General features: G+C 41.3%; 2 protein-coding genes across 5 annotated transcripts in view; one reads left to right on the forward strand and one right to left on the reverse strand.

Moving 5' to 3' along the window:
- The window catches only part of RBM25 (RNA binding motif protein 25), a 33,791-nt gene extending 18,944 nt beyond the window's left edge, over positions 1–14,847 (reverse strand). For 2 of the 3 annotated variants that reach the window (XM_027707348.1, XM_027707338.1), the window contains exons 1-6: positions 14,721–14,847; positions 7,593–7,713; positions 3,804–3,853; positions 2,189–2,359; positions 1,834–1,891; positions 515–675 (exon numbers count right to left, since the gene is read on the reverse strand). In XM_027707348.1, the coding sequence (XP_027563149.1) occupies positions 515–675; positions 1,834–1,891; positions 2,189–2,359; positions 3,804–3,853; positions 7,593–7,698 (546 nt within the window). In that variant the 5' untranslated portion in view covers positions 7,699–7,713; positions 14,721–14,847. Of the gene's footprint in view, positions 1–514; positions 676–1,833; positions 1,892–2,188; positions 2,360–3,803; positions 3,854–7,592; positions 7,714–14,341; positions 14,358–14,720 lie in introns of those variants that run through there. The other variant, XM_027707344.1, reaches the window with a different exon arrangement.
- A 4,798-nt stretch (positions 14,848–19,645) lies between these two features.
- The window catches only part of ZFYVE1 (zinc finger FYVE-type containing 1), a 29,562-nt gene continuing 24,083 nt past the window's right edge, over positions 19,646–25,124 (forward strand). Inside the window, exons 1-3 of one of the 2 annotated variants that reach the window (XM_027707360.1) lie at positions 19,646–20,025; positions 20,650–20,879; positions 21,018–21,554. In XM_027707360.1, the coding sequence (XP_027563161.1) occupies positions 21,057–21,554 (498 nt within the window). In that variant the 5' untranslated portion in view covers positions 19,646–20,025; positions 20,650–20,879; positions 21,018–21,056. Of the gene's footprint in view, positions 20,026–20,287; positions 20,880–21,017; positions 21,555–25,124 lie in introns of those variants that run through there. The other variant, XM_027707356.1, reaches the window with a different exon arrangement.

Consider the following 25,124-nt stretch of genomic DNA (forward strand, 5'->3'; position numbering starts at 1 on the left):
AAAAGCAATTTCTCCATCTACTAAATGTCTAAAAGCTGCCTGCTGTCTGATAACTGCATCTTCAACTGACTGATCTACTTCTTTTCCTGTTTGATGTTTTGGTCTAGAAGATCATCAGTGAAGGGGACAGAAACTTCAATTCCCTTCAGACATCCAATTTACAGACTGACACAGTAACAACCATTTCTAGAGTTTATACACTTTCAAGAGTTTCTAAACAAAAATGAAGCAATGGAATCATAAGGTACAGCACTTTAGAATGAACTTCAGAATAAATTCTAGAGATGCAGTTGTAGCTTACAGATAAGTTTGAATACTATGGAATTAAGAGCTTACACTTCTCTGCCTTTCAACGTATCTTTAGACTCATTAATGTGATTCTGGCAAAATCCTAAAAAGCATTAAGGGCAGAGACAAGAGCAGAAACTAAGAAACATGCTTGAAATCTGATCCAGTGAGTATGTTACATTGACACCCTACCAAAAGAATGCAAATCACAGATTTATATACATACCCCATTAGATGCCTTTTTCTTTGCTTTCCATTCATCTAGCTGAGCCTTTGTCTTTGCATCAACTTTGACCAGCAGCTTCTTCTCTCCAATCTGGAGGTCATGGAGTAGTCTCAATGCTCGCAGTGTGGAATCTGGTTCTTTGTATTCACAAAATCCAAAGGCTGAAATGGATGATTAAAATGAAAAGTAAAAGCGTTAAAGCTCTTCAGGCAATTTACTGTATGTAAAAACGTGGTTTCAAATAATAAATTTGGAACATAGGCACTCCCTTTTTAAGAGCCAGGAGTACACACCATAAAAACTCAGAAAGTTCACTTACTGCATTAATCTTTGATGGAACTAATGGTGCAGTAAATAAGGTGGAAGCAATACACACATTGTAGATGCCTTGTCCCTGGAAACTTCCAAGGTCAGGCTGGATGGGGCTCTGAGCAATCTGATGTAGTTGAAGATCTTCTTGCTCATTGAAGGGGGGTTGGACTAGATGAACTTTGAAAGGTCCCTTCCAACTCAAACTATTCTATGATTGTGTTTGTACATCAAAGACAATTGTCTTTTGACATAGAAATGCATTTTACATGATGTACATAAGGCACCTCAGGTGGATTTGCAATTGTCTGAAGACCAAGGGCATTAATCAACAGCTCACTGTTAACCTAGAGGAATGGGTATTTCACAACAGTTTCAGAAAGTTTTAAATCAGAAAAGCATTTTATGAGAGCAAAATAAACTAAGTTTGATATATTAAAAAAAAGCTGAAGGAACCAAATCACACCCTTAAAAGGAAAAAAAAAAACAAACTAGGAAGATATTAAAACACTAACAGCAAAAAACAGTAACCAAAATTGTTTCCCGTATCCACTGGAGAAAGGCCACAAGAAAAAATAAATCAGTTCAATTGACAAGGGGGAAGGTTAGTTTTACATCAGGAAAACCTCCTTAAGAGAGAAGGACAACACACATTATTGGAAGTGACTAGTAACAGTGCTGCAACAGTAGCCTCCAAAGTCGAAAGTGGCAAGCCTTCCTCAGGGATGGTTTACAACCTCCTCATTTAGTCTCAGAACAGAAAGGTGAGCAAAATTAGGCTCTCAATATTGTCCCATTTAATCTTTCTCAATTTTATTTTTTTCATTCTCTCCCAAGTCCAGAAAATAGTAGTTCACTAACAGAAAGTATTTAGCAGTTATCTATCATATACAGTATCTTAAAATGTAAAATTATGAAGAATAGCAATGTGTCAAGATATTTAAAATGCCACTAGGTAATAAAAACATGAGTGTGTCTGTCTAAAGATTTTGAAAAGTATGAACAGTTACCTTGAAGTTTTCCAGATGCCCCTTGCACTCTCTTCCAACTCAAAACCAAGCCACATTTCTGCATTAAAGATAAATATTATTAAATATTATTTTATATTCAAAACATTACAAAAGCTTTTTTGCAAAATATGGCAAAATTAAAAAGGGTAAGCACTACAAAACATAAAATAGGTCTATGTTCAAAGACATCTACAGCATAAAAAATCTGTACTCTTCGCTTACTGACTTTCAACTCGAACATAGTGGATTGCTATTCCAGTGACCGGGAATAGCTCTGCTTTTAGTACATATACAACACACTGCTTGAGGGTCATTACTTCATTCATCAGCCTAACAAGCAGTCCACTGTACTTACTGCTAGAAGCTGCCGTATGAGCATATCTGAGGCCTTCTCAGAAATGTTGCCTACAAAAACGGTGGTAGTGGGACCACAGTTTTCATCGTTTTCTTTGTTCTTTAAGCCAGGATGGTCTTTTCTGACTCCCAAATGCTTTCCAACCATGGACACTGTGGTAGGAACTAATACCTAAAAAGAGGAGAAAAGGTTGTAAAATAAAGCATTGGATTGCTTTGTTTCTTTATTTAAATCCGTAAGACAAAAGACTTGGGCATGTACATTTATTTCAAAATTAAATTTTCATATGAACCTTAGTTAGGCTTACAGAGTAAGACACCAATAAGCATTTCAGGTCTTAAAACTTTAAACAACAAAAAAAAGATTGCCATTTTCTGGCAAAGACAGAAAACAAAAGGTGTACCTGAAAATAGCTACTTGAAGGTCTCAAGATGAGCATACAGTAAAGTTAGGTATTATACAAATAACTAATTTGCAACTTTTGAGTCACTGGGAAGTTGAATTACCTTACCTAACTGTGTAAAAAGCAAGCTGCAAATATAAAAGTAGATCTGACTCAAAGGCTTCAATGGACATGGTACAGGTCTTCAAGCTTTCACACAGTGAATTAACACTACTGCTTTATTTAATCAATACTCTACCCAAAGCCTCTTTGGGTTAAGAAGCAAACATCTGTAAAATAACTATACAGAGATAGGCATGTCATCTGCTCCGTTTTGCTGCACTTCTCTCCTTTCCCCTAGGATTTAATGGTACATACACACTGAGTCTCTCTTCTCAAAATATCCTTCTAGAAATGTCACTTAATAAAAATAACTTTATTCACAAAACTAAATAATTCATTTGTTCCAGTATCCTTGTCTTAAATAGACTGGTTACCATGAATATATCCTGCAGTAGGAGATAATACAAGCTATCAAAACAAGCCCCAAAACAATCTGTATTTTGGGGAGATTTCACTTCTGCAAAACTGCAGAAACGGTAATTTACCTCGAAGCCAAGAAGTAACCTTTATATTTTAAGGAGCACTTTTTTCCGCCCCAAAATCATAAACCTCCCAATTAGAAATTAACTAAGACACATGGAGACCTTTCATTATGCTCTTCCATAGATGTGTATTACATGCAATTATTCCTTCCCTGCAACAAGGAGAAAGAAAGCTTATGTGTAAGCTTGTCAAAGCACATACTTTTGGGCAACTCAGTAGTGCTGCGTGATAGCCTTATAAACCTGGATGAGGTGATACCCCCAGGGTACTACGTTAGGGCAACAAACTCAAGGCCAAGAGACCTGGAATGTCACTGAATTAGCTGTACTGCACGTACACATATGATCCAAAGGCAAAGCCTAAACAAATGTATTAGAGAGAAGTACACCTTCTTGCAAGAACAATAATCGCTTCACCTTTCCAGTTAGCAGCTTCAGACACTACTTCAAACTTCGTCTAGGTCAGAAATTAGCATAAAATTTGCATTACAGTTGCATTTAAAATGAATCATTTTCTTTCATAGTAGTATTCTGATGAAACAGAGCAAAACAAAAACACTGTTGACATCTACTAAGTTTTATTCTCCATCTGATTTTGCTATAATCTTATCCCCACTGTAATACTTACAGTTGGAGCAGGAGCCATAATGCCCATTGGTACAGGAATCATAGGGGTCCCTGAGAAAGACAAGACATTAATTTTAGTCTGCCCTGTTGAGATAACTAATGAATACAAATTAACTGATTGCAGATATATGTCAAACTAGAGAGCAATTTTGGTCAAATAAGAATTTCACAGTACTGACCACCAGTAATTCCTTAAGCATTCAAACAACGTCTAGGTACACTAACATACCACAGGCATCCAGGTCGCTTTCTCATAATACCATTTCAACTTTTGTTTGTCACAAACAAATCTATTTTCAGAGCACATTCAAACCACAATATTGTTCTAGAAGGTAGCGGTGTAATGAACCCGGCAGGGAATTCCATAAATAGAGAGCAAAAGCAGTTGATATCCTACAGATGATAATTCCATTCCTGACTTACACCATTCACACAGCACAGTCGATTCTGCATATAGCTTAAGGATGAGGTCCTCTAGAAAATGGCATCAAGCTTCATGCTACTATTTATGGAATAGCTTAATTAAGGCAGCACAAAAAACCTCAATTGAGAAGCTCCCTACCTGCTGAATACTTGACCGGCAGTCTCTAACACTTAATTTAAAACAATATATAATCAGATGAAACCATGTGATACCCCTCTTTCACAGCACCAAATTCAATGGGAGCTCTAAGTACTATTATGTGAAGCAATACTTGATTGTAAGAAAGGCTGTTCATCTTTCCATGCCAGCTGCTAGAGTAGGTTAAATATATTAAGTGAATGGATTTCATCAAAACTATTTTTTGGCCAGTAAAGACACTGAGACTCAAGAACAATGAAGTCAATCTCATGTCCTTCACAGAAAATAGCCTGTAGAGATCCTTTTTTTTTTTATTATTCTACAAAAAGTTTTCATCATTTTTCCTCTCTCAATCCTTCCCTTTTGATCCTTCCCTTCTCCATTTTTTCATACCTAACTAAACTTCTGCAACATACTGTTCCTGGACTTGTTACCCCACTTTCTCTAGTGTGTAGTCCTGAAACAGCACTTCTCCTCAGACAGAAGAAGTCTCCTCCCTCTTCAGCTTTCTCATCCACTCCTGTTTTGTTTTATTTATGTTATTTATTTTTTCTAGCACTCAATCCTCTTCCTCAGTCCCTTCATATGAAAGTCATACTACCTCTTATCCCTCCAAGCCACTCAGAGAATCAGAAGTGTATTGCTCTCTCATGCTCTCAGTTTTAATGCATCATGGCATCTCACAGACTGTAACAACTACTCCCAGACAAGACTGACTGTGCAGCCCTATAACTATTACAACTATGATTATCACAATGATTTTAAAGTTACATCTCAGTAAAGATACTTGTGTTATGACTGACAATTCTATGAAACTATCAGCCCAATGCTCAGCACAAGCAAAAAAATCCACTGAAATATTGGGCATCGTCACCAAACATACTGACCACAGGCATAATTTAACTGCTACACAAAAGCTTGGTGCACCTACACCTTTGACAACAGTCTACAGACGTGGTCTGTGCAACACAAGAACACCACCCAGCCTTAGGCTGAGAAGAGCAACTACATGAATTAACTGGTAAAGCAGCTACTTTACTATGAAACACTGTACACTCTGAGACTCTTTAAGTGTGGAGGTTTGGAAGCAAGACATGGAACGTGGCTAAGGTGTACAAAAGCACAAACCACAATTCACCTGACTCCCACATCAGAACTGGGGCAGGAGAGGGACACTAAGTAGGTAATCAGTTTAAAGACAAAAATAATAGAGTAGCACTTTACACAGCAGTTAAGGAACTTCTCAAATTTGGTGTAAGAGGTGATAGTGGAAATGGACAGTATCAGCAAGGTCAAAAAATACCAAAGTGTTCATGAATGACAGGCTCAGAAAAAGATAAAGGTCAAATGAAAGATCATATTCTAAGATCCTTAATGCTACAGTTGTATGAGGGAATAGACTGAGAAAGCAGATAGATATACATGCCCATCCAAAATGCCATCCTGTAGTCCCACTGCCCAGACAATGCATCAGTCTATATGGACTGCAGGTCTAACCCACTACAGCATTTCTGACATACAAACTGGAATTTTTTACATCTTAATGGTATCCGATAATCTTCAGAGATGACAAGAGTTGTCACGATCTGCTTCTTATCAAATCTTCCACATTGAGATGTGGAAATGCTAGAACTTCTTGTTTTTAACAACAATATTTTTAAGCAAAACAAAATACTTTCCCTAACTTCATTCTTATAATAGCAAACTACTGCAGCTGAAACTTTTCAAAAAATTATAGGCTAAACATGAAATTTTGACCAAACAGCTAGTGAAAAATAATACTATAAGCCACTAAAACTGTGATCTTATGTATGGAATAAGTTCAGAGCAGACTTTCATAAAATCTCTGTAGCATTTTCAACTCTACTGATGCACTTACACTAAGAACCGAGATCCATATCCTCTATATGTCAAAATACGTTGTCTGCACAGGTAAGCAAATCATGTTTCTAGTGTGCAGAGAAAAATTTTATTCTCACCTGATACCAGGCTTCTCTACTCTTCAGATTCCTAATCCTAACACAAGACTATTTATATAAAAAGTCAAACACAGCAAGAGAACAAAAAGATCTATGTCACATATGTTAAGCAGAAAATTGTTCAGAGAAGGAAATTTATCAGGCATTTAAAAATATTTGTCAGAAAGTTATTTTTTAAAGTATCTGGTGTTTTACACTAGTATATATAAACTGGAGCTAGTAAAGATAAGAGGTATGGTTTTAAAATTTAACCTGAAATTTTTGATGGCAGGATGCTATCTGAACAAGAACTCTGCCTTAGCAGAAAATAGATAACAGCTCATAGATCTGATGAAAAAAGCTTGGAAAAATAAATGCAAGTAAAGATTAACTTGATAAATGGATGTGCAGAATCTTTTCTGGTAGTTCAGCCATTTGGTTTTTGAATGCCTTTATTGTCTACAAAACACTTGTGCACAACACAGCTTAAGACCACACAGACAGAAGATATTTTCTGCAGCCCTTGTGACGAATTTTAAAGAGGTAAAACTGATGGATTCCTTTCTCCCACGCACTCTGTGGCCTCCTGCCTCCAGTCACTGTCATCCATATAGGCCACGTACAGAAAAAAAAGTGGTTCCAGACCAACAAATTACAGTCTCAATGCAAAAAACAGAGGCTGATCTTACAGATGAATAAAGACAAAAAGATGGGAATAATTTTGTGAAGACTAGAAGCAATGAAGAACATAACAGCAAGTTTGCAAGATGTGTGGAGGAAAGTACGTAACAAGCAGAATAAAAGAAAGTGGGACATAAAAAAGCAAAGGAAAACAATGCAACAAGTTGGACCTTCTCTGAAAGTTACTCCTGTTATTTTCACATTACACGTACTACCCAAGAGTATCCAAAGGCTATTACAACGGCTTATGTGAAAGGAATTAAAAATCACAGTCTACTGTCAAAACAGTGGCTCTTAGAACACCTAACGCTAACAAAAATCACCACTTAGCTTCAGTCTTGGATGAAGGTCCAAGACAAAGTCCAGTATTATTTCTAATGGTCTCATTTCTGGCCAAAAGTAAACAGCTTTTGGTAGACCAAAAGGAGCTCGCTCACATGACATGATCAGTGGGCAAACCAGAAACTCAATTGTAACATACACAAATCAGAGTTTTGAAATACATTAAGAGCCAGTAACTTTTTAAACAATTCAGAATAATAAAAGGAAATTTATTTCTACAACACTTCCATACACTAATATAACTTACCAGGAGGTACAGGTGGAGGAAAGCCAGGAAACTGTGGAGGTGGGATCCCAGGGGGAAGTGTCGGGATTCCCATAGGAGGGCGATTCAAATGAGGTGGAAAAGACATTCTTGCAGTCACAATCTGCCAAAAAAGACAGAAAAGAAAACTTGTACTAGTCAGTTGTCAAACATGAATTACAAAAGCAGGGCATATGATAAGTGTCCATAACTAATTTAAATCTTTAAGACATTCAACTCCAAATCAAAACTATTTTTAACTTTTTTCCCCCAACTATTCATTAATAGTAGTAGTAGACAGTACTTCTAGAGAAGTGTTTCAGAATGAAGAAAAAAACAAAACTGTATCTGATTCCTCATACCAATAAAGAGCATTTAACAGTTTGTACAGTTTCTTTAAAATAAAGCTAACTTTGCAGTATCTGAAAGCAAAATTAATCTTGTAATATATTTTCAATAAAGGAAGCAGTGCTATTGTACAAGAAATGATCGCAGACAATACAACTGAAGTACAAGATGAGAGAGAGAACTGAGACATCCCAATGCTCAGCATTATTGGGAATTGTATTTATGATGACATTGGGGAGATTCCCCAAATTCTAGCACAGAGAGAGTTAAAAGCTTGGAAGAGAGTTCTGTGATCTATTTTTAACTTCCCAGTCCACAAATCTTCTAGAGCACAACTTGGACATTAGCCCACGAGCTAAGAGTCAACATGCTACCGATCGTTTCAACATCATTTGCTATTCAGATAGTTATTGTTATGTTACTGACCCTGAAACAGACACCACGCAATAGCAAAAACCTCAACAACACATCACCCGTAATGCAACTAAGGAGGCATGCATTCTTGTTTCCAATATTATTTTGGCAACCTTACAGAGTCAAGTCTTCAAAAAAGATTGGCCCTCAGTCGTAAAAAATCCAAACTTGGTTACTGTTAATGCTTCTGAGCATACACGTACATTCACACTGCAGCGAGGAAGCACTAGAGGAACTGCAAACACACTGGATCGTGTGGATAGGAATCACAAAGACACATTATCACAAGAATCCAGTTAGCTGTCCGCACAAATATTTGCATTTCTCATTGGACTGTACAGACTACCTTACAACCTACAGTCCTGTATCTTCACTGCAAATGCTTTCCAACAAGGCAACCATGAGTCAAAAACTAAGCAGGCTGTCTTGAGAAAGACAGTTACAGTAAGCGAAATTCTGATACGTACAACAGATCTGTATCATTGTGTTCATGCTTTCCTCAAGGCACGAACACAATGGCAGCACTGAACACACAAGGAACGGGAAACAAGTTTTGCAGAAGACAGATGTGCCTTCCATACATGTACAAGAGCAAGCCACTAATGACAGTCTTAAATACTAGAAGTAAAAGCTAGCATCAGTACTCTACCATAATAGTAGGTACTTTGAAAGAGCTAAACAATTACAAGAGAATTATGTAGGAAAACTTTATTCCCCTAGACTCTGGAAACAACTATGAGAGATAAATGTATATAGTGGACTGCAAAAGATGAAAAAGAAACCCAAATGTATTTGGTAACACCTTTGAACATCAGAACTTATTTATTCTGGTCTAAGAACATATACATAACCCTATCACATAATTAATTCAAAACCACACTTACAACTACATCCATTACATGAGGTGTGTGATGATGGCATTCATTAATTGGCCTCAAAGGGCTTTTATCAACACCTCATCAGGCAAAACAATGAACACTCCTGTGACAAAAGATCTAAGATGGCAGAAGAAAGAAGAGAGCGAATGCAAGCATTCTTCCAACAGTTCAATAAAGATTTTATGTAATATAATAAACATAAAAACTCCCCTCTCTCTTAGACTCCATATGCCTAAGAACACATTTCCTTTCTGTCATTCTTGAATTTTTAAAACTGCATAGGAAAAGAAAAGCAGCAAAGATGTATGTCATTTTATTTTTATAAAAACTATTTATTGTCTCTTCAGACTATCTGCATATCAGCTGACATTCATCTAGAACCTGAAACTTAGATGGTATGGAAAGGAACAGAACTCCCTTATCTGCCTTGGTATCACTATTTGAAACTTTCACACACACACACACACACACACACACAAAAATAGCCAACAGAAAAGGCACAAAATTAAGATATTTAAGGCTCTCGGTCCTTATCTATATTGCAAGCTGACAGACAGACAAGATTCAAAGGTGATTTAGGGCAGATGGTACAGCAATAAGCTACTGGGTCTGAGGTGGTTCTAAATAGGCTACAACAGTGTTACACCATCAAAGGTACACAAGATGTTAAGGAGTGGTCTGTAAAACAAAGAACAATTGGGGAAGTAATTTTCCAGGCTGCCTGTAGGTGCAGTCCCTTCTCTCACTCTGATAAGCACTTTATCTGAGCCACCATTTTGGAGAACCAAATGAAAAAAAGCCTAGGGACTAAGAGGTGAAACAATTCATTGAATTAAAAGATGCTGAAACATAATGTACTCGGTGGATGTTACATATGCACACAGGAGAAATTGGTTGGTTTTTTTTAATTTAAATTTAAAAAGCAAAGATTTAGCAGCCAACAAAGTTATTATTTACTGCATAAAAGGGACAAGGCAGTAAGAAGAGAACAAATTTAGTCTTTCAATCTTCTAGTTAGATGATGTGAAACACAATTACCCATACGGCTTCAACAATCCATTTCACTTAAACACTCTGTTCTTTCCCCTCCGCCCCCTATATTTGTACACTTATTTTAAATATGTAGAAAGCTGCCCTGTTACTAACTTAATTCTTGCATGGAGCAATCCTCGCACCTCTACTGCCTGTGACACTGAAGATCAATACCAGAATTAAAGAAAGCCTTGGTCTCTTTCTCCCTACTATATGTAACTACTAATGTGAAACCAGCAGAGAGAACAGTTTAATTCTATTTCCATTATGAAAGCTCTGAGGATCAACAGATACCAAGACTGAAACTGCTCACTGGAGAAGTGAGAGATCTGGATGAGAGAGGAAGATGCACCCAAGATGCTACAATGAAGGGAACTGCACAGCACATTCTTTTCTGTCAGGAGCTACAGAACACACTGGAAATGTAGATACTCTTACAAGTCAGAGGGGCCTCTGACATCCAACTTCTAAACAAGTAGAAACCAAAGGTTAGGCATGAAAAGTTAGAAGTTGCTAAGCTGGATCAATGTAGAATACACTTGTAAAAATCTCAGGAACAGTATCTCGAACTTCTCTGCAGACTGTCCTACTACTCTGGCAGTACAATTCACTGATCAGTGTCTGATACATTCACTGTTGCCTCAGTACTCTATATGGTGAACTTCAGATTTCCCCAATTTATTCAAATGTGTAAGTGGGGAACTAAACAGTCTTGAGATATTTTTAAAACTTCTGTTGCTTGCGGAAGTATTATCTCAAGTGAAACCGAATGTAAGCAGCATTCCTGACAACTGCATTTTAACTAGCAGCTCTTTAAGCAAGAGAGTAATTTGAGTGAATATTACAGTGGCGCCAAAAATACCAGAGAAAGAAAAGCAGTGATCAACTGGCCTGATGTCAGTGAAAATATTGAAACAATGAAATCTTTAGCCCCCAAAATGATGGATTTGTGTCAGGTCTCTGCATGTAGTCAATTTAGGCTATGTCTGTGCCAGCAAGCAGAGCAATGCAACAGGAGCAAGTCTGTTAAACAAAACTAATGGAGTTGAGACCCTAATGTCGACACTACGTGTTTTGGGGTGGTTCACCCATTTGCATGTAAGGGTGCATTTTGCAATATATTTTCCTCCAAAAGGAATCTAGCTCATCCATTGAAGTAGTGCAAACGAATGTGAAATAAAAGTTTCCCAAGTGATGATGACGACTGTGAGACTTCCTTCAAGAGCACACCCTTGATCCGAGTTAACACAGTAAAGTAGGCGCACGCGTTATTAAGCCTTGGGCCATTTTTGTAAGCTTACTCTACACGGACCCAGCTCAGAAACAGCCGAAGCTACTAACTAAAGCAAGCGCCACATAAATACAGCTATAATATTCCAGGTTCAACTTTGGCCCAGAAGGAGTTCAGTTGCTTTCATACACTGCTCTTCTGAGTTAATAAGTCCTGGTGGAACCAAGCACCATGCAGAGTCAACTGCACCAATCTTCTGAAACTTGGAGAGTACAGGGCTATCCATATGGTTCTAAGGTTTGGTAAAATCCACTGGGACTTGTTAATTCTGTCTTGGTGCAATCCCTGTTGGGACAGAGCTCTGTCCACTTAGGAGCACACTGTCTCTGATGCACAGCAAAGCAAGTGCGCAGGGCTGGCCTGAGTGCTGGACTAAACCATCTGAGACTACACAGAACTCACAATTACTATGAAACAAGGGTCAATATCATTCAGACATTGCTGCCCTGTTCTTCTTTATTATCTCCGACTCCCTAAAGTCCCTATAAAAGGGGACCGAGATTGTACTGGTCTGGCTGCACTGTTAACGTAGTAATTTCTTTTTAAACCATAATATTCTTTAAGTCTTCTGTTTTATTGACTGACTTTACTTTTTAAATAAAGGAGTGAAGAGATATGTCATAAACGGAATGTAAGTTTAATAAAAATCACTGGTAACTAATGTATTTTAATCTGACAACTTTATCTCAGGGCAGTATAATTCTACCAGCGTCACAGGGTTAATATCCTAAGGATATTCTTACTTAAAAACTTGCAAAACATATTCACCATTTTCAAAACAGTTAAGTTCCCCATGAAACACAGTTACAATACTTACTGCTGTTATACTAAACAAAGTTAAAATTAACTGTAAAAACCCTCAAGTCTTAATGCATAAACAAACTTCATATGTTATAAGAATACATAATAAAGTATAAGAGCAGTGACAGTATGGCTGACATAGTTTGATTTCACCTTATCCGATTTTACTTCAATATTTTCACTAAACAATTCTTCTGCACAACAAAAAAATCTGTACACTTAGTCTAGAATAAGTTGCACAAAATATCTGTGCAGGATGGCCCCCCAAATAAGGGAGCGGTAAGCGCAAAACTCACTTGAAATGTTGTTTTGTTTTTTTAATGAACTACAGTCCGACTTTGATTAAGCTATTAACGTTTAGATTATTCCAAGAGTGCCTGCTAAAATCCACATCTATGGTAACTGTGTAACAGTACACTATTTAGTAACACCCTAAAGAGCTGTTACACCAAGACATTTGATTGGTATGTTCATATTACTATGTTTCATTGAAATGTCCCTACAGAAAGGCTTTCACACATAAAAATGTTTTTAATGCTTTTTAAGAACTAGAGTAATTCCTATTAAGAATTGTACAATGTTTTCACATTTGATTCTAATGTCAATACTTAGACAGCAACAGAGAGTGAATAATCACTTCCTCTAATGCATGACAAAGTATTTTACCCATTTTGTGTCATGAAAGGTGCAGCTGAGCAACAAAAGCATTTTCAGAAGCAACTGGCAAAAACATATGCCGTTAAGCAATCTTAAAGTCGGTACTATCAAATAAACTTTTGCATCAGTCTCTATGTGATATACAGATATTTAAGCCACTTAAAAATAGTCTCCTAGTTTGTCAGTAAATGAAGGTGCTGTTCATATTACTGCTTGTCACCAAAAAAAAGCTCCCTAAAAGAAAAATCATCTATTTCAAGACAACTGGTTTTCCCAGTGAAAATGACCGCTTTCTCAGACCCTACAGTTTTCTCCAAAATTGCCTGCAAGCTAAGTAAGGATTAAATGTTAAACACAACAGACACAGGGAGGGATAAAACATACTATAGATTTCCTAAGTATATATATTTCTGAAAAAAAAGCCTAGTATTTGCTTAAGTTCATTTTTCAGAGGTGATCTAGAAAGTATTCAGGAACTGCCATGGGATAGTAGCATCCCAAACTATTATGAAGCAACACAAGAAGCAACACGTTTATCCAAACCAAAGGCTCAGTCCAAAAGCCCTTTACCTAGGATCCACTAAGTATGTCATCAGTACTTTAAGATATTTGATTTAGGTCCTAGTTCTGTGCCTCTGCACCCATATAAAGCCCCAGTCAGTCCAATAAGTGACTCTCCATTCTAACTTGGCTATTAACTCTTCCCAAAACATAAACCTGGCTGTGGCATTACAACGTTTATGTGAATGGGCACTCAGAGGCAGAGAAGCAGAGAAACGGGAAGCACTCTGTACAACGCCACTCCTCTACTGGGAAAGCAAGAAACAGTCCTGTTCTTCCTTCTAATTTGCTGTGGACCACCTCCATAAATGCTAATGCAATACCTGAAGCAATGATTTTCTGCCACACAAAAAAAATTAGTAAAAATCCGTGTGCCTGCATTTTAATTGGAATGGACTGAGAACTATCCAACTTTGAAATTTCACTTCCTGTAAGCCCGTTAAAGAACTACTATTGGAAAAAAAAAAAGTTATTTGTGTTCAGGACGTTCCTCGGGTTTAAACAAAACCCTACTTTCCTTCAGGTAGACAAAGGTCTTCTTCTACAGTGGAAAAACACATAATGAGAAAAACATGCAGTGTGCACATACAAATGTTACTGACATGGCTGAATCACTCTTGATTCCTTTATGCACGAGCTGCTATCACGTGTTTTAAGAACACCCCCCGCGTCCACACTAAGGACAATAACTTCTCTGTCGCGATACCGTCGAAAACCGTTCCATCGCGTGAGCCGTTTCGCCAGCGCGGAAAAGTAAAAATCCCACTCACGACCGAAGGCGGCCCGGCCGGGGTAGGGAAGAGCGTGGGGCGCCGGCAAAGCTCAGCGCAGGGCCTGATCCCGGGCCTGCGATGGGCTCCCCCGCCGGCCCCCGCGGGGCCGCTCCCGCCCCGCCCGCCGTGGCCGGCTCCGGGCCGGCGGAAGGAACTCCCACGCGTCCCAGCGGTAGAGGAAGGAACGGGCCCCGCAGGCACCGCCCCGGGGCCGCTCGCCCGTTCCACGCCCCGACCAGGCCCGAGCCGCCTCCCTAGCGAGCGCCCGCCGCGGCCCAGCGGCCCCGGCCGCGCCTCCGCCCAGCGGGCGGCCGAAGCGCCACCACCGCGTGCCCTCCGGTCCTCCCTCATGCCCCCGCATCCCGCCGCCACTCACCCGTCGCTGCGGAGCGGGATCCGCGGGATGGCGCGGGAGGCACTGGGCCGGCTAAGGCCCCGCTAGGCCGCAAACACACCGCGCCGAGCCGCTGCCGCCGCGCCGCGCGGGGTCATGTGACCCGCCTCTTCCGCCAGCGGCCCGGCATGCACCGCGCCGCGCCACCACAGAGGCGGCCGTGCCAGAGCGCCCTCCCGCGCGCCCAGGCTGTAACGCGACCGACCATAGAGCGGCAGAGGATAAAAGGGTGGGGGTAGGGAAAGGGCAGGCGGGCGGTCGCCATCTTTGGTGCGGGCAGGTGGAGCGGAGGCGTAACTCGGCCCCGAGCTCCGCCATGTTGAGGTCAAGCGGCGCCACTCGGGGCTGGGGCGGCTGGAGGCCCGGGAAAGCCTCGGGAAAGCCGCCGGCTGTGGGTGTCACCGACTCCACGCCTTTCTGCCCGTCCTACTGGACCACTTGGCCAAGCTCTTGGGCCAGGCTGAGCTGCGACCCGATTGTGACGGGCTGCACCTCAGGCACAGCCGCGTGGTAAATACTCCTCTTGCTTTTGCTGTTAATACGGAGAGAACACGTGTTTTAGCCGTGTTCAGCAAATTTTAAGGGCCTAGAAAGCTACAACGAAAAGAAGTCTTTACAGCCAGTAGATGTAAAGATACAGAATGACAGAATAGCTTGGGTTGAAAAGGACCTTAAGGGTCATCTTGTCCAGCCCCTCTGCAATGAGCAGGGACATTTTCAACTAGATCACATTGCTCAGAGCTCCATCCCAATCTGACCTTGAATGTTTCCAGGGATGCAGCATCCACCACCTCTCTGGGCAACCTGGGTCACTGTCTCACCACCCTCATTGTGAAAATCTTTTTCCTTGCATCTAGTCTAAAGGTACCCTCCTTTAAAACCATTGTCCTGTTGCTACAGGCTTTGCTAAAAAGCATGTCCCCGTCTTTCTTGCACCCTTTAGGTACTGGAAGGCTGCAATAACTTCTCCCTGCATCCTTCTCCAGGCTGAACAGCCCCAGTTTTCTTAGCCTTTCTTCATAGAAGTGCTCCAGCTCCCTGATCATTTTTGTGGCCCTCCTCTGGACTTACTGCAACAGGTCAATGTCTTTCTTGTACTGGGGACCCCAGAGCTGGATGCAGAACTGCAGGTGGAGCCAGAGCAGAGTAGAGGGGCAGAACCCCCGCCCTCAGCCTGCTGGCCACACTGCTTTTGGTGCAGCTCAGGATATGGTTGGCTTTCATGGAAGGCTCTATCTGCTGGAAAAACCTAAGGATTTACAGAGCAAGAGGAGCAAACACCAGTGTCTTAAGCAGCTGTAAGCTCATCAGAAAGATGTCACTGTGCTGCTGGGCCTAGCCATGGTCTACAACTGTTGTTTTCCCTGACCTACTTCCAGCATTTAGATTACAATAAAAGACAATTTAAAATGTACAATTTCCCTCCACATTACGTGTGAGACAGTAATTGCTGGAGTCACACCAATGATGGCAAGGATTTGCAAAAGGAAAGAGGAAGTGACTGTGAATTAAAGGAAGGCAATCTCACAGATGATTATGAGGTAGACCACAAAATAAACAGACGTGCATAAAGCTGTTTAAAAAATCTGTATTACATTTTCCCCTGTTCAAGGAAAAGTGCTCAGAAGACTAGAGTCGAATGACAAAATCTCTTCCACCTGTAATGGCAAGAAAAACATTTGAAGCAGACTGACTTCTTCAGTACAAAGCAGATTAAAACTATCTGGCTAATGTCATACATGCTACTGAAGAGTCAACAACTGAGCTAGAACTAAGGTCCTGTTCATCACCTTGCGTTACAAGATGATGATGTGTAAGGGTAAATATTCTAGCAGTAGCATATTTAGGAAATACTGCAAGTTTGAATGCAATTCCTTCCCCCAATCAGAAACAGCCTTTTTACTTTCTATTAATTACAGCTTATTCCAAGCAGCCTGCATATCTCCCTTTAACTAACATAAATTTAATAACTGCAATACTGACTACTATTAATATTGAAAATAATTTATAAGCATATCTAGAAAAACCAAGGAAAAGAGAAAGGGCATAACAAAAATCTTCAGTCTTCTGTTTTTATGCTCTTGTCTTAGACTGAAACTTTTGCCTGTTTGAAAAAGAAATGTGAAACACAAACTCACTTGCACTGCTGTAATAAGCTTGTATTTACAGGAAACATTGCAAAGGCTTTCCTAGTGTACACATTCATCTGTTTTGTTTAGACAAATAGCCTCCAGTATCCTTCTTAATCAAGGAAGAACAGCATCAGAAGCACCCAGCAAATGTAGCTACTTTCACATCTCTCCACTTTCTGCTATAAAATTTTGGAATTACCTACCACTAAACCTATCCATGTTATCTTTTTACCCTTCAGTTATGAAACTGAGATCCCTTTCCAGAGACTGACTGCACTTCACTTTATTCAGTTCCTTGCTGCAAACTCCAGAGTTTCATGCTCAAGCCAATGAAGAAGAGTGCAGTAGATTGCTTTTAGTATTAAGGCCAAAATGAAAAGAGATGCTTTTTATGTCTACAAATTGTTTTGCATTTCAAGCATCAGAGATCATCCCAAACATGTTAAGCAGCACCTCAGGCTACAGGGGTCATGTTGTTTCTAGACTATGCATTTTAAACATTTTATATATATATATATATATATATATGCACCTTTCAACATTATAAATGTTTTCTGGGTGAACAGTTCACAGTTCCAGAATTGTGTATGAAAAGGATCTTCTGCCACAGTGGTGAAGGATAGTGGGATAGTGTCTTTATAACACTGTGACTAATCACTTGGATCTTCATTGCCTATCTGCTTTAATCAGTGCAGGTTTCTCTCTCTTCAGCATATGCTATGTTACACTAATGGAAATCAGTAAAATTTGTTTTCAAGGAACAGACGGAGATGATTTTTGACATATAACAAAACTAAATCTATGGTTATAGGGAGGGCAATTAAAAAGAGAAATTAAATCTACTCTTCCTATTCCAGGAGGAGCAGTGCTGCAGTTTTATTAAGAGAGAGAAGTAGGAAACAGTGGGTGACAAAGGTTTAGGCTTTATGCAGAAAGTAGTAACTACTTTGTACATTTTGTAATATTTGCAACAGAGTAGTCTTCAGGTGTACTTTTTTAACACCACAAAATTAATAATCACACTCTTCTTTTCTTCCTCATACTCTTTAATAACTCCCTCTATCACATTACAAGTCTAAATAGAGCCACTTAGAGGAGTATCCCTTAGATGCCAGACTCAGTTATTGCATTCCTTGGCTCCTTGTGAATAGCACTGTGAGATTATAAAGTTTCTATCTCATATGTATTCATTATATACGCTTTTTAGGATTTTTTTCACTCCGAAGACATTTAGTTCAGCTATATTGTATTCCATAGTGTCAATCTATTTTGTTAATCTTTTTGTTTAATCTTTTATGCATAACACTGAGTGCAAATACATTATCATAACAGTATGGAAGAGAACAGGGAAGAGAGTTACTGTGCCAACCTTCATTCATTCATTATCACTAAACTGCATAGGAGAGAAATAGTTAAATCATGTAGATGCCTACACAAATATATATAGTAGAATCTAGTAGAACAACAGTACTTAGAGCACGGTGCTCATATGGTTGTGCCAAGGTTGTGGGTTTGGTCCCTGTATGGGCCAGAGTTGGACTCAATAGTTCTGGGTCCCTTCCAACTCAGAATATTCTGTGAATACATTCTGTGAATATTCTGTGATACTTCAACAATACACTTGAATTCTGAGAGGGCCTCAGTCACTCCTAGTGTTAGGAACTTCACCAGTGCCTCATTTTTGTGGTAATTGGACCTGCTGACTTAGTTTTGTGAAATGACAGTAGTTCAACTTAGAAAAGGTAAACTCGCAACCACTGCCTTCTACGTGGATATCCAGTTATGTAATTTGGCTCCCTCTTGAAATTATTTGTCTATAACCAAAGCAGGGGACCAAAGAAGGGGCAGTTTATAGCTGCCTGTCCACTGAAGGGAAACGGCGTGTCCTTCCTCTGGTGAGGTAACCATTAGCATTTGATCCAAGCATCCAGCCAAAAATTCTTGCTACTTTAGAAGAGAAGTTCCCTGTGTACTGGCTATGCTACAACAAAAATACTATTATATTATTATCTAAATCATATACTTTCATATACATGTACAGTGAATGAAAAAATAACTCATCATTTTCTTGTAGCATCATACCTATTCCAGCCAGTACCATGAGCCAAAAGTGGAGCCATTACTGGCCAAGGTTATTTCCTCACCTTGCAGTTCCATTGACCATTTCTGTCTGGCATTCCCACAACCCACCCCCACAGCTCCAGTTTGTGACTGTGAATCTGCCATTTTTTGGCAGGTGTGTGCCTCTATTTCAGATGTGCATTCTCTTCCAGCTAAATAAATGGCAGCAGTTCACCCACTGGTTGAGGCTACTGTCACAAAAAAATATAAAAACAAGGTCGCAATGACAGTGGCCGGTGGCTCTCCTTGTCGAGACTTCGTTTAAACCATGATCTATTCATCTGCCAAACCTGGAGGCCTGGGAGCAGCCGCTTGGTTGTTCTCCGTGCAGTGGGAGTAAAGAGCTTTGCTCTCAAACCCTGCTGGGGGCTATTTACACTCCTCCGGCGCAGCTCCTCGGGGAACCCAGACAGGTGCGAGGCGGGGATGGAAAACAAAACGAGGGGAGCAGAGAACCCCGGGGCCATGGCAAGGGCCAGAGGTACCGCCTGCCCACCGCGGGCACTGCACCGACGGCAACCGCGGCGGGGCCGGGGCGCTGCGGCCCCCTGACTACAGCTCCCGGCGTGCCAGCGCCGCCCCGCCTCCTGCCGCCGCCTTCCCGTCTCCGCGGTGAGAAAATAACCCCGAAGTTCCCCGCGATCAGCTGATCCCGGCTGACAACGAGGGGAGCAGGCGGAGGGGGCGCGGGTCCTGCCCGGCCCTGCCCTGCTCAGTCCCCCCGGGCGCCCCGACTGCATGGTCGGCCCCTGGGGGAGGAGAACCGGGACACCCCCCCCGGGCGCGGAGGGGACGGGGGGGAGGAGGAAGCGACGGCCGGGACCCGAGTCCTTAGTCACCGGGTGCCGGCGGGAGGAAGGGGAAGAAAGGTGGCCGCCGGCTTGTAAACAATAGCCCGGCTCGCGGCGCCCCGCGCCGCGCCGCCTTTGTTCGCGGCCCCGCCGCAGCTCCCCGCCCGCTGCCGCCGCTCGGCGGGAGGAACCCGGGGGCTCCCTCGCTCCCCCCGGCCGGCGCGGCGCCGAGCGCAGCCCCAGGTAGGCGCGGGCGGGGGGAGGCGCCGGCCGGCACCGCCGTTACGTAACCGCGGGCGGGTCGCGGGGTCCGCCCGGCGCCCCCGGGGGCGGTCGAGCCACAAGTGCGGCCGCCGCAGGGCAGCGCCCGCCTGGCGCCGGGGCTGTGGGGCCGGCCGGCAGAGGAGGCGCAGGGGGTCATCCTGGAGCGAGGGGCGTCCGCGCTGGCTGGAGGAGGGAGGCGGCCCAGGGCTGGTGCCCCGCGCGGCCCGGAGGCAGCGGGTCTAGACAAAGGCGGCGGAGGGGTGCGCAGGCTGCCCTCGGCGGGCGCGGGGCTCGGGGCTCTGCTCTGGCAACTTGGGGCGCTGAGGAAGAGGGAGAAAATCCGTCTTCTGACAAGCCTGGCCGCGGTAGCAATCGTCTTCCAGCGTTACTAGAAGGAGCGCACCAAAAGAGCGGATTTTTGTTTATCTGGCGAAGCACATCAGGAAATTCCCAGCAAATAAATACTGTGAACTCTCTGAAGGAGGAGCTTAGCTGTGGAGTGAAAGCAGAGAATTTTCTAGTCTTGACACGGTCCTTTTGTGTGTGTGTGTACATGTATATGTACTTGTGTGTTTCTGATGCCTTTTTTGTCTCTGTCAGCAGCTGTTTCCCTTCGATCTCTGCTTCAGGGAAATACTTGCTGTACCTCCTGAAGTGCACCAGACTGGGGTATTTTTTTCCTCATCACTGAAAGTATGTGACACAGCTAAGCAGAGAAAGAATGTACACTGACATTTGGGTATAGTAATACATGAAACCAGCCACGGTGTTTAAGTTTATTTTGGAGAAAGAAAACTTCATTAACACTTAAAAAGACTCTTCCCGTGAGGCAGGTCAGTGTATGAAGCTTACAGAAACATATATATTAATTATTTAAAATTAAGTACAGACAACACTCCTCTTGTGTTTCTTTCCTTTATGAAAATACTAAATTTGCAACTGACTTTTACACATATCATTGTTTGAAACAGAAACAGGAGGGAAAAACATTGCTATAAAGAAATCTGAAGATGAGTGCCCACACGCAAACTGCAGAGAAGGGACAGAACACGACACTCCTGTGCCAGGAAAGCTACGTTTGCAGTGGGACAGATGAAGCAATCTTTGAGTGTGACGAGTGCAGGAGCCTACAGTGCCAGCGTTGTGAAGAAGAGCTGCATCAGCCAGAAAGGTTACGGAACCACGAACGGACCCGTATAAGACCCGGCCATGTCCCGTACTGTGACTCCTGCAAAGGTGCCAATGGGAACATTATGCATGCCAGTATGACGGGCTCAAGGCAAGTAGCAGCAGTGAGGTGCCAGGTGTGCAAAATCAACCTCTGTGTGGAGTGTCAGAAGAGAACACATGCTGGGGGGAACAGAAGGAAGCACCCTGTCACTGTGTACCATGCTGGCAAAGCCCAAGAACAGGAAGAGGAGGAGGGGATGGATGAGGAGACCAAGAGAAGGAAGATGACAGAGAAAGTAGTGAGTTTCCTCTTAGTGGATGAAACTGAGGAGATTCAGGTAAGAACTGTGGTTTGTTTGAACAGGCAAGATCCTTTAGTTTCTATCTTATTCTAACAGGCTACTGTGATGCATGGTTAGTATGTGAAGTGTAACTGGCAGCAGTGGTAGCAAAACAGTGGCCAGTTAAGTGCCTTGGAGCATCTTGGGCTAAGAAGACACAGCACCTTGGAGTGAGTGGCCTTGCTCATGAGTTCCTCAAAAGGTCAAGTTCGTTAAAACCTTACGTGTGGCAAGGGCCTCCTCTAAGAGGCTTGGTAAGCAAAGCTGGTGGAAGAATTGACTGTACTGAGACACACACAATTAAGATAAGAGGTGTTTGTGCAGGATGCTGATCATTCCTGAACAGAATTGTATGGACAGTATGGCAGTATATCCTGCAAATGGGAGTACTGGTAGCCAATCTCCTACTGTATAACTAGGAGAGGGCACTGTACCAAGCAGTGCTAATGCAAGACTAAAGCCCCTTGCTGCCCTCCTTTAGTACCAGTAAATCTACCTGATTTTTGGAAATAGAACAAAGTAGAAATAAGTGTCCCAAGTGTGCCATCCAAGTCCTACAGATATCGTGGTTAAGCTATATTGCTTGTCACAAATACTGTTACATGTTAGCCTTTTGGTGAAAGAGGGGGAAATTGCCAGCAATTTGGGGTAGGCCTGCTGATAAAAATGATAGAAACTATTTGACTAGGAACAGCTGCTCATGAGGCACTATTTTAGAGTGTCTGGAGTTCAATATAAGCAGTTAAAGAACTCTTCTGTTGACCCCTACGTTTGATGAGCATAAGCACTTTGCAAGGTAAAAATAATTTATAAATATAAAAGCAGCAATGCTTGGAAGTCATGGAGCAGGTTAATTACACAAGTAAAAATTCAACTTTGTCTTCTGACTTCCAGTTTGCATTTTTTATGTTAAACCTTGTTCAGGAGACACTGAAAGAAAATGTATAGTCACCTGAAGATTCCATGTCTGGTTGCTCTAATTTAACATATTCATGCTAACATCAGTAAAAAGAATTGTGATGATATTGTGATTGTTGGTATTGTAGTTATTTGTATCCATCTTAGTCAATGCGCCAATCATGCATTGCAAGGAAATATGACTTAAGTATCTCATAGCTATTCTATACTATAGAAGAGTGTGTGTGTGTGTATGTATATATATGTACACAGTAATTATACCATAGTATAGAGTAGTTGCAAAATACTTAGGTCACATTTTTTGTCCATTCAGGTGTACGGATTGCCAACTCACGTGGCTTTTGAAGGGGGAAGGGAGGAAAGGATGACAGTCCTTGTGGTGCACTGACATAGAAAACACACTTTGAGGGACACTAGTGACTGTAAAATGAGTGCTTGAGTTTTAGGTGTAGTAGCAGTCCTAAGTTTGTGTATCTTTAAGCCCTGAGCAAACATACATTTCCTTGTAATGCATGACAGATGCAACTATTACTCTTAAGATGCAGGCTTTTCAATAATCCTTATCTAGCCACTAGAGCAAGCTCTGAAATGCCTTGGAACAGGGCTGTCTTGGAAAGCTGCTCACGAACTGTGACAACTGTGGTTGTACTGGTTTAAGTTATATTTATACTCATGAATCTGTAAGCCTTATTGAGGTAGACCTTTGGCTGCCTCTTGCAAGCAACTGCATTTGCTATTTAAATGTCACGGGCAATAAAGCCAACTTCCTTATTTGGACAGCAGTGGTCCTTTATCAGATCATAGCAATTTGGTCAGAACAGGGTTGGGTTGAAAAAGCCCTCCAAAAATGATCTTGTATCACTATCAAGATGTTGAATCTGAGCTCTTCCATCTGGAGTGATCTTCTCTTCCTCACAGCTGAATACTTCTGTGACATCTCACAGCCAGTGTCAAAGGAGTTTGCGAGTTTTCAATTAAAATATTTTCTGGCAGCTGGAATTTGAAGAGTGCTTGCTATTATAGTAATGTTTCTGCTAGTGAACATGAGGATCTTTTTTTAGAGAAGCCTGTCAGATGAATAGCTAGCTTTGAAGACATCTTGTGTGGCATCTTTTGCTCTTGATAATACTGATCAGCCAATTTAGCTATATTACATATATATATATATATATATATATATATATATATATATATATATAATTTTGTGCTTGTCATTATTTGGGGAGAAATCATTAGAATATTCTTTATTTAAACCAACTTTTTGTCCAAAAATGCCAAAATATTAATAACTGAAATGTGGAGGTTCAGAGTTTGAGGGTGTGTGTCTCTTTAAGCTTGAGTAGAAAAATAAGGATTTATCAGAATTTGGAGTCTAGTTATCTTTAACTGTGTTTAATGACCTTTGGAACTTGAAAATTGTTGCATTAGTTAGGAAATAAGAGAGGAAAGTGCTGATTTGCTATCAGTGTTAGATTCTGCCATAGCAATGTTAAAAGCTACCAAAAAATACAAAATTAGGCAGAACTAGTTATGCTGCTGAACAAACATGATGGATTGAGATAATTACAGGTGTATACTTGTTTACAAACCTCTAACTTGACAGTGGTTCAGTGAAATGGGGACAAAAGGCCAAAAGATTTTTTTTTTTAGTTTTCTTTGGAACTTGGAGTTGTTAAGCTCAAGAAGTTATGTTTCACCTCACTGTTCCTGTTGACTTCTTGGAGGTGGTAGCTCTGAAACCAAAGAACATTTACAGCATGTAAGCAAGTGCCTGATCTGGTTCTAGATGCAGAAGCACTGTGGATTAATCCATAAGGAGCTGTACCTGAGCAAATTCATTTAGCTGAGAGGTGGAAATTCTGAGCCTGGGCTCAGCACCACACTGATACAGCTATGATAATTCTGAGATCTGCATAACTGTCTTTGTGCCATATTGCACAGATGTGTTGGCCTGCTCAAAGCTTTTTGTGCTTTGCAGACATAACTATAAGCTCAGAAAGCTGAGGACTTCTTGTGCTTGTTCAAATCCATTTAGTCAGGAAAGGTCCCATTTTAGACCACCACTTGTTTGTAGAGAACTGATGGTAGCTAAAGTTTGTATCTGTGAAATACAAGCTTCTCTATCATGTTCATCATAACAGCACTATATCTGAGCTCCTCAAAAAGAGGTTGACTATCTCATGGTAAGAAAATGCTGTTAGGGGTTAAATCCAAGTTCGCACTGCAAGTCTGTGGAAGAACAGAGAGAGAGGTTATTCCTCGTGGAGTCCTGCCCCAGCTGTCTCACACACCATGCAGTGAGTGCAATGCTTTGTGGCTCTTGTGAGTTAGACCCTAGTCATCTTGACATACATGACAAATTTTTCCTTCATTCTTCCAGGGGTTGTTGCCCCTCATAAGACCCTATTGACTTCTATCAGAAAACAAAACTGTTTAACAAATTGGCATCACCTGCAGTTTAGACCCTATTCTAGGTGCTTTTTCTCAAGCTGTATTATGCAGTTTCTCTTTACACAGTATTAAACTTTTGACCTTATCTATCACATATTGAAAGTTGAGGCTTCAATCAAATTGTTCTTGATAACTGCAGCATCTGTTTGTTAATGGGCTTTAACATAGTCTATCTTCTTTGCTCACTCTACTGAGAAT

This window comes from Neopelma chrysocephalum, unplaced genomic scaffold (genome assembly GCF_003984885.1).
Source record: "Neopelma chrysocephalum unplaced genomic scaffold, ASM398488v2 Primary Assembly neopelma1_24, whole genome shotgun sequence".
Classification (NCBI taxonomy): Eukaryota; Metazoa; Chordata; class Aves; order Passeriformes; family Pipridae; genus Neopelma; species Neopelma chrysocephalum.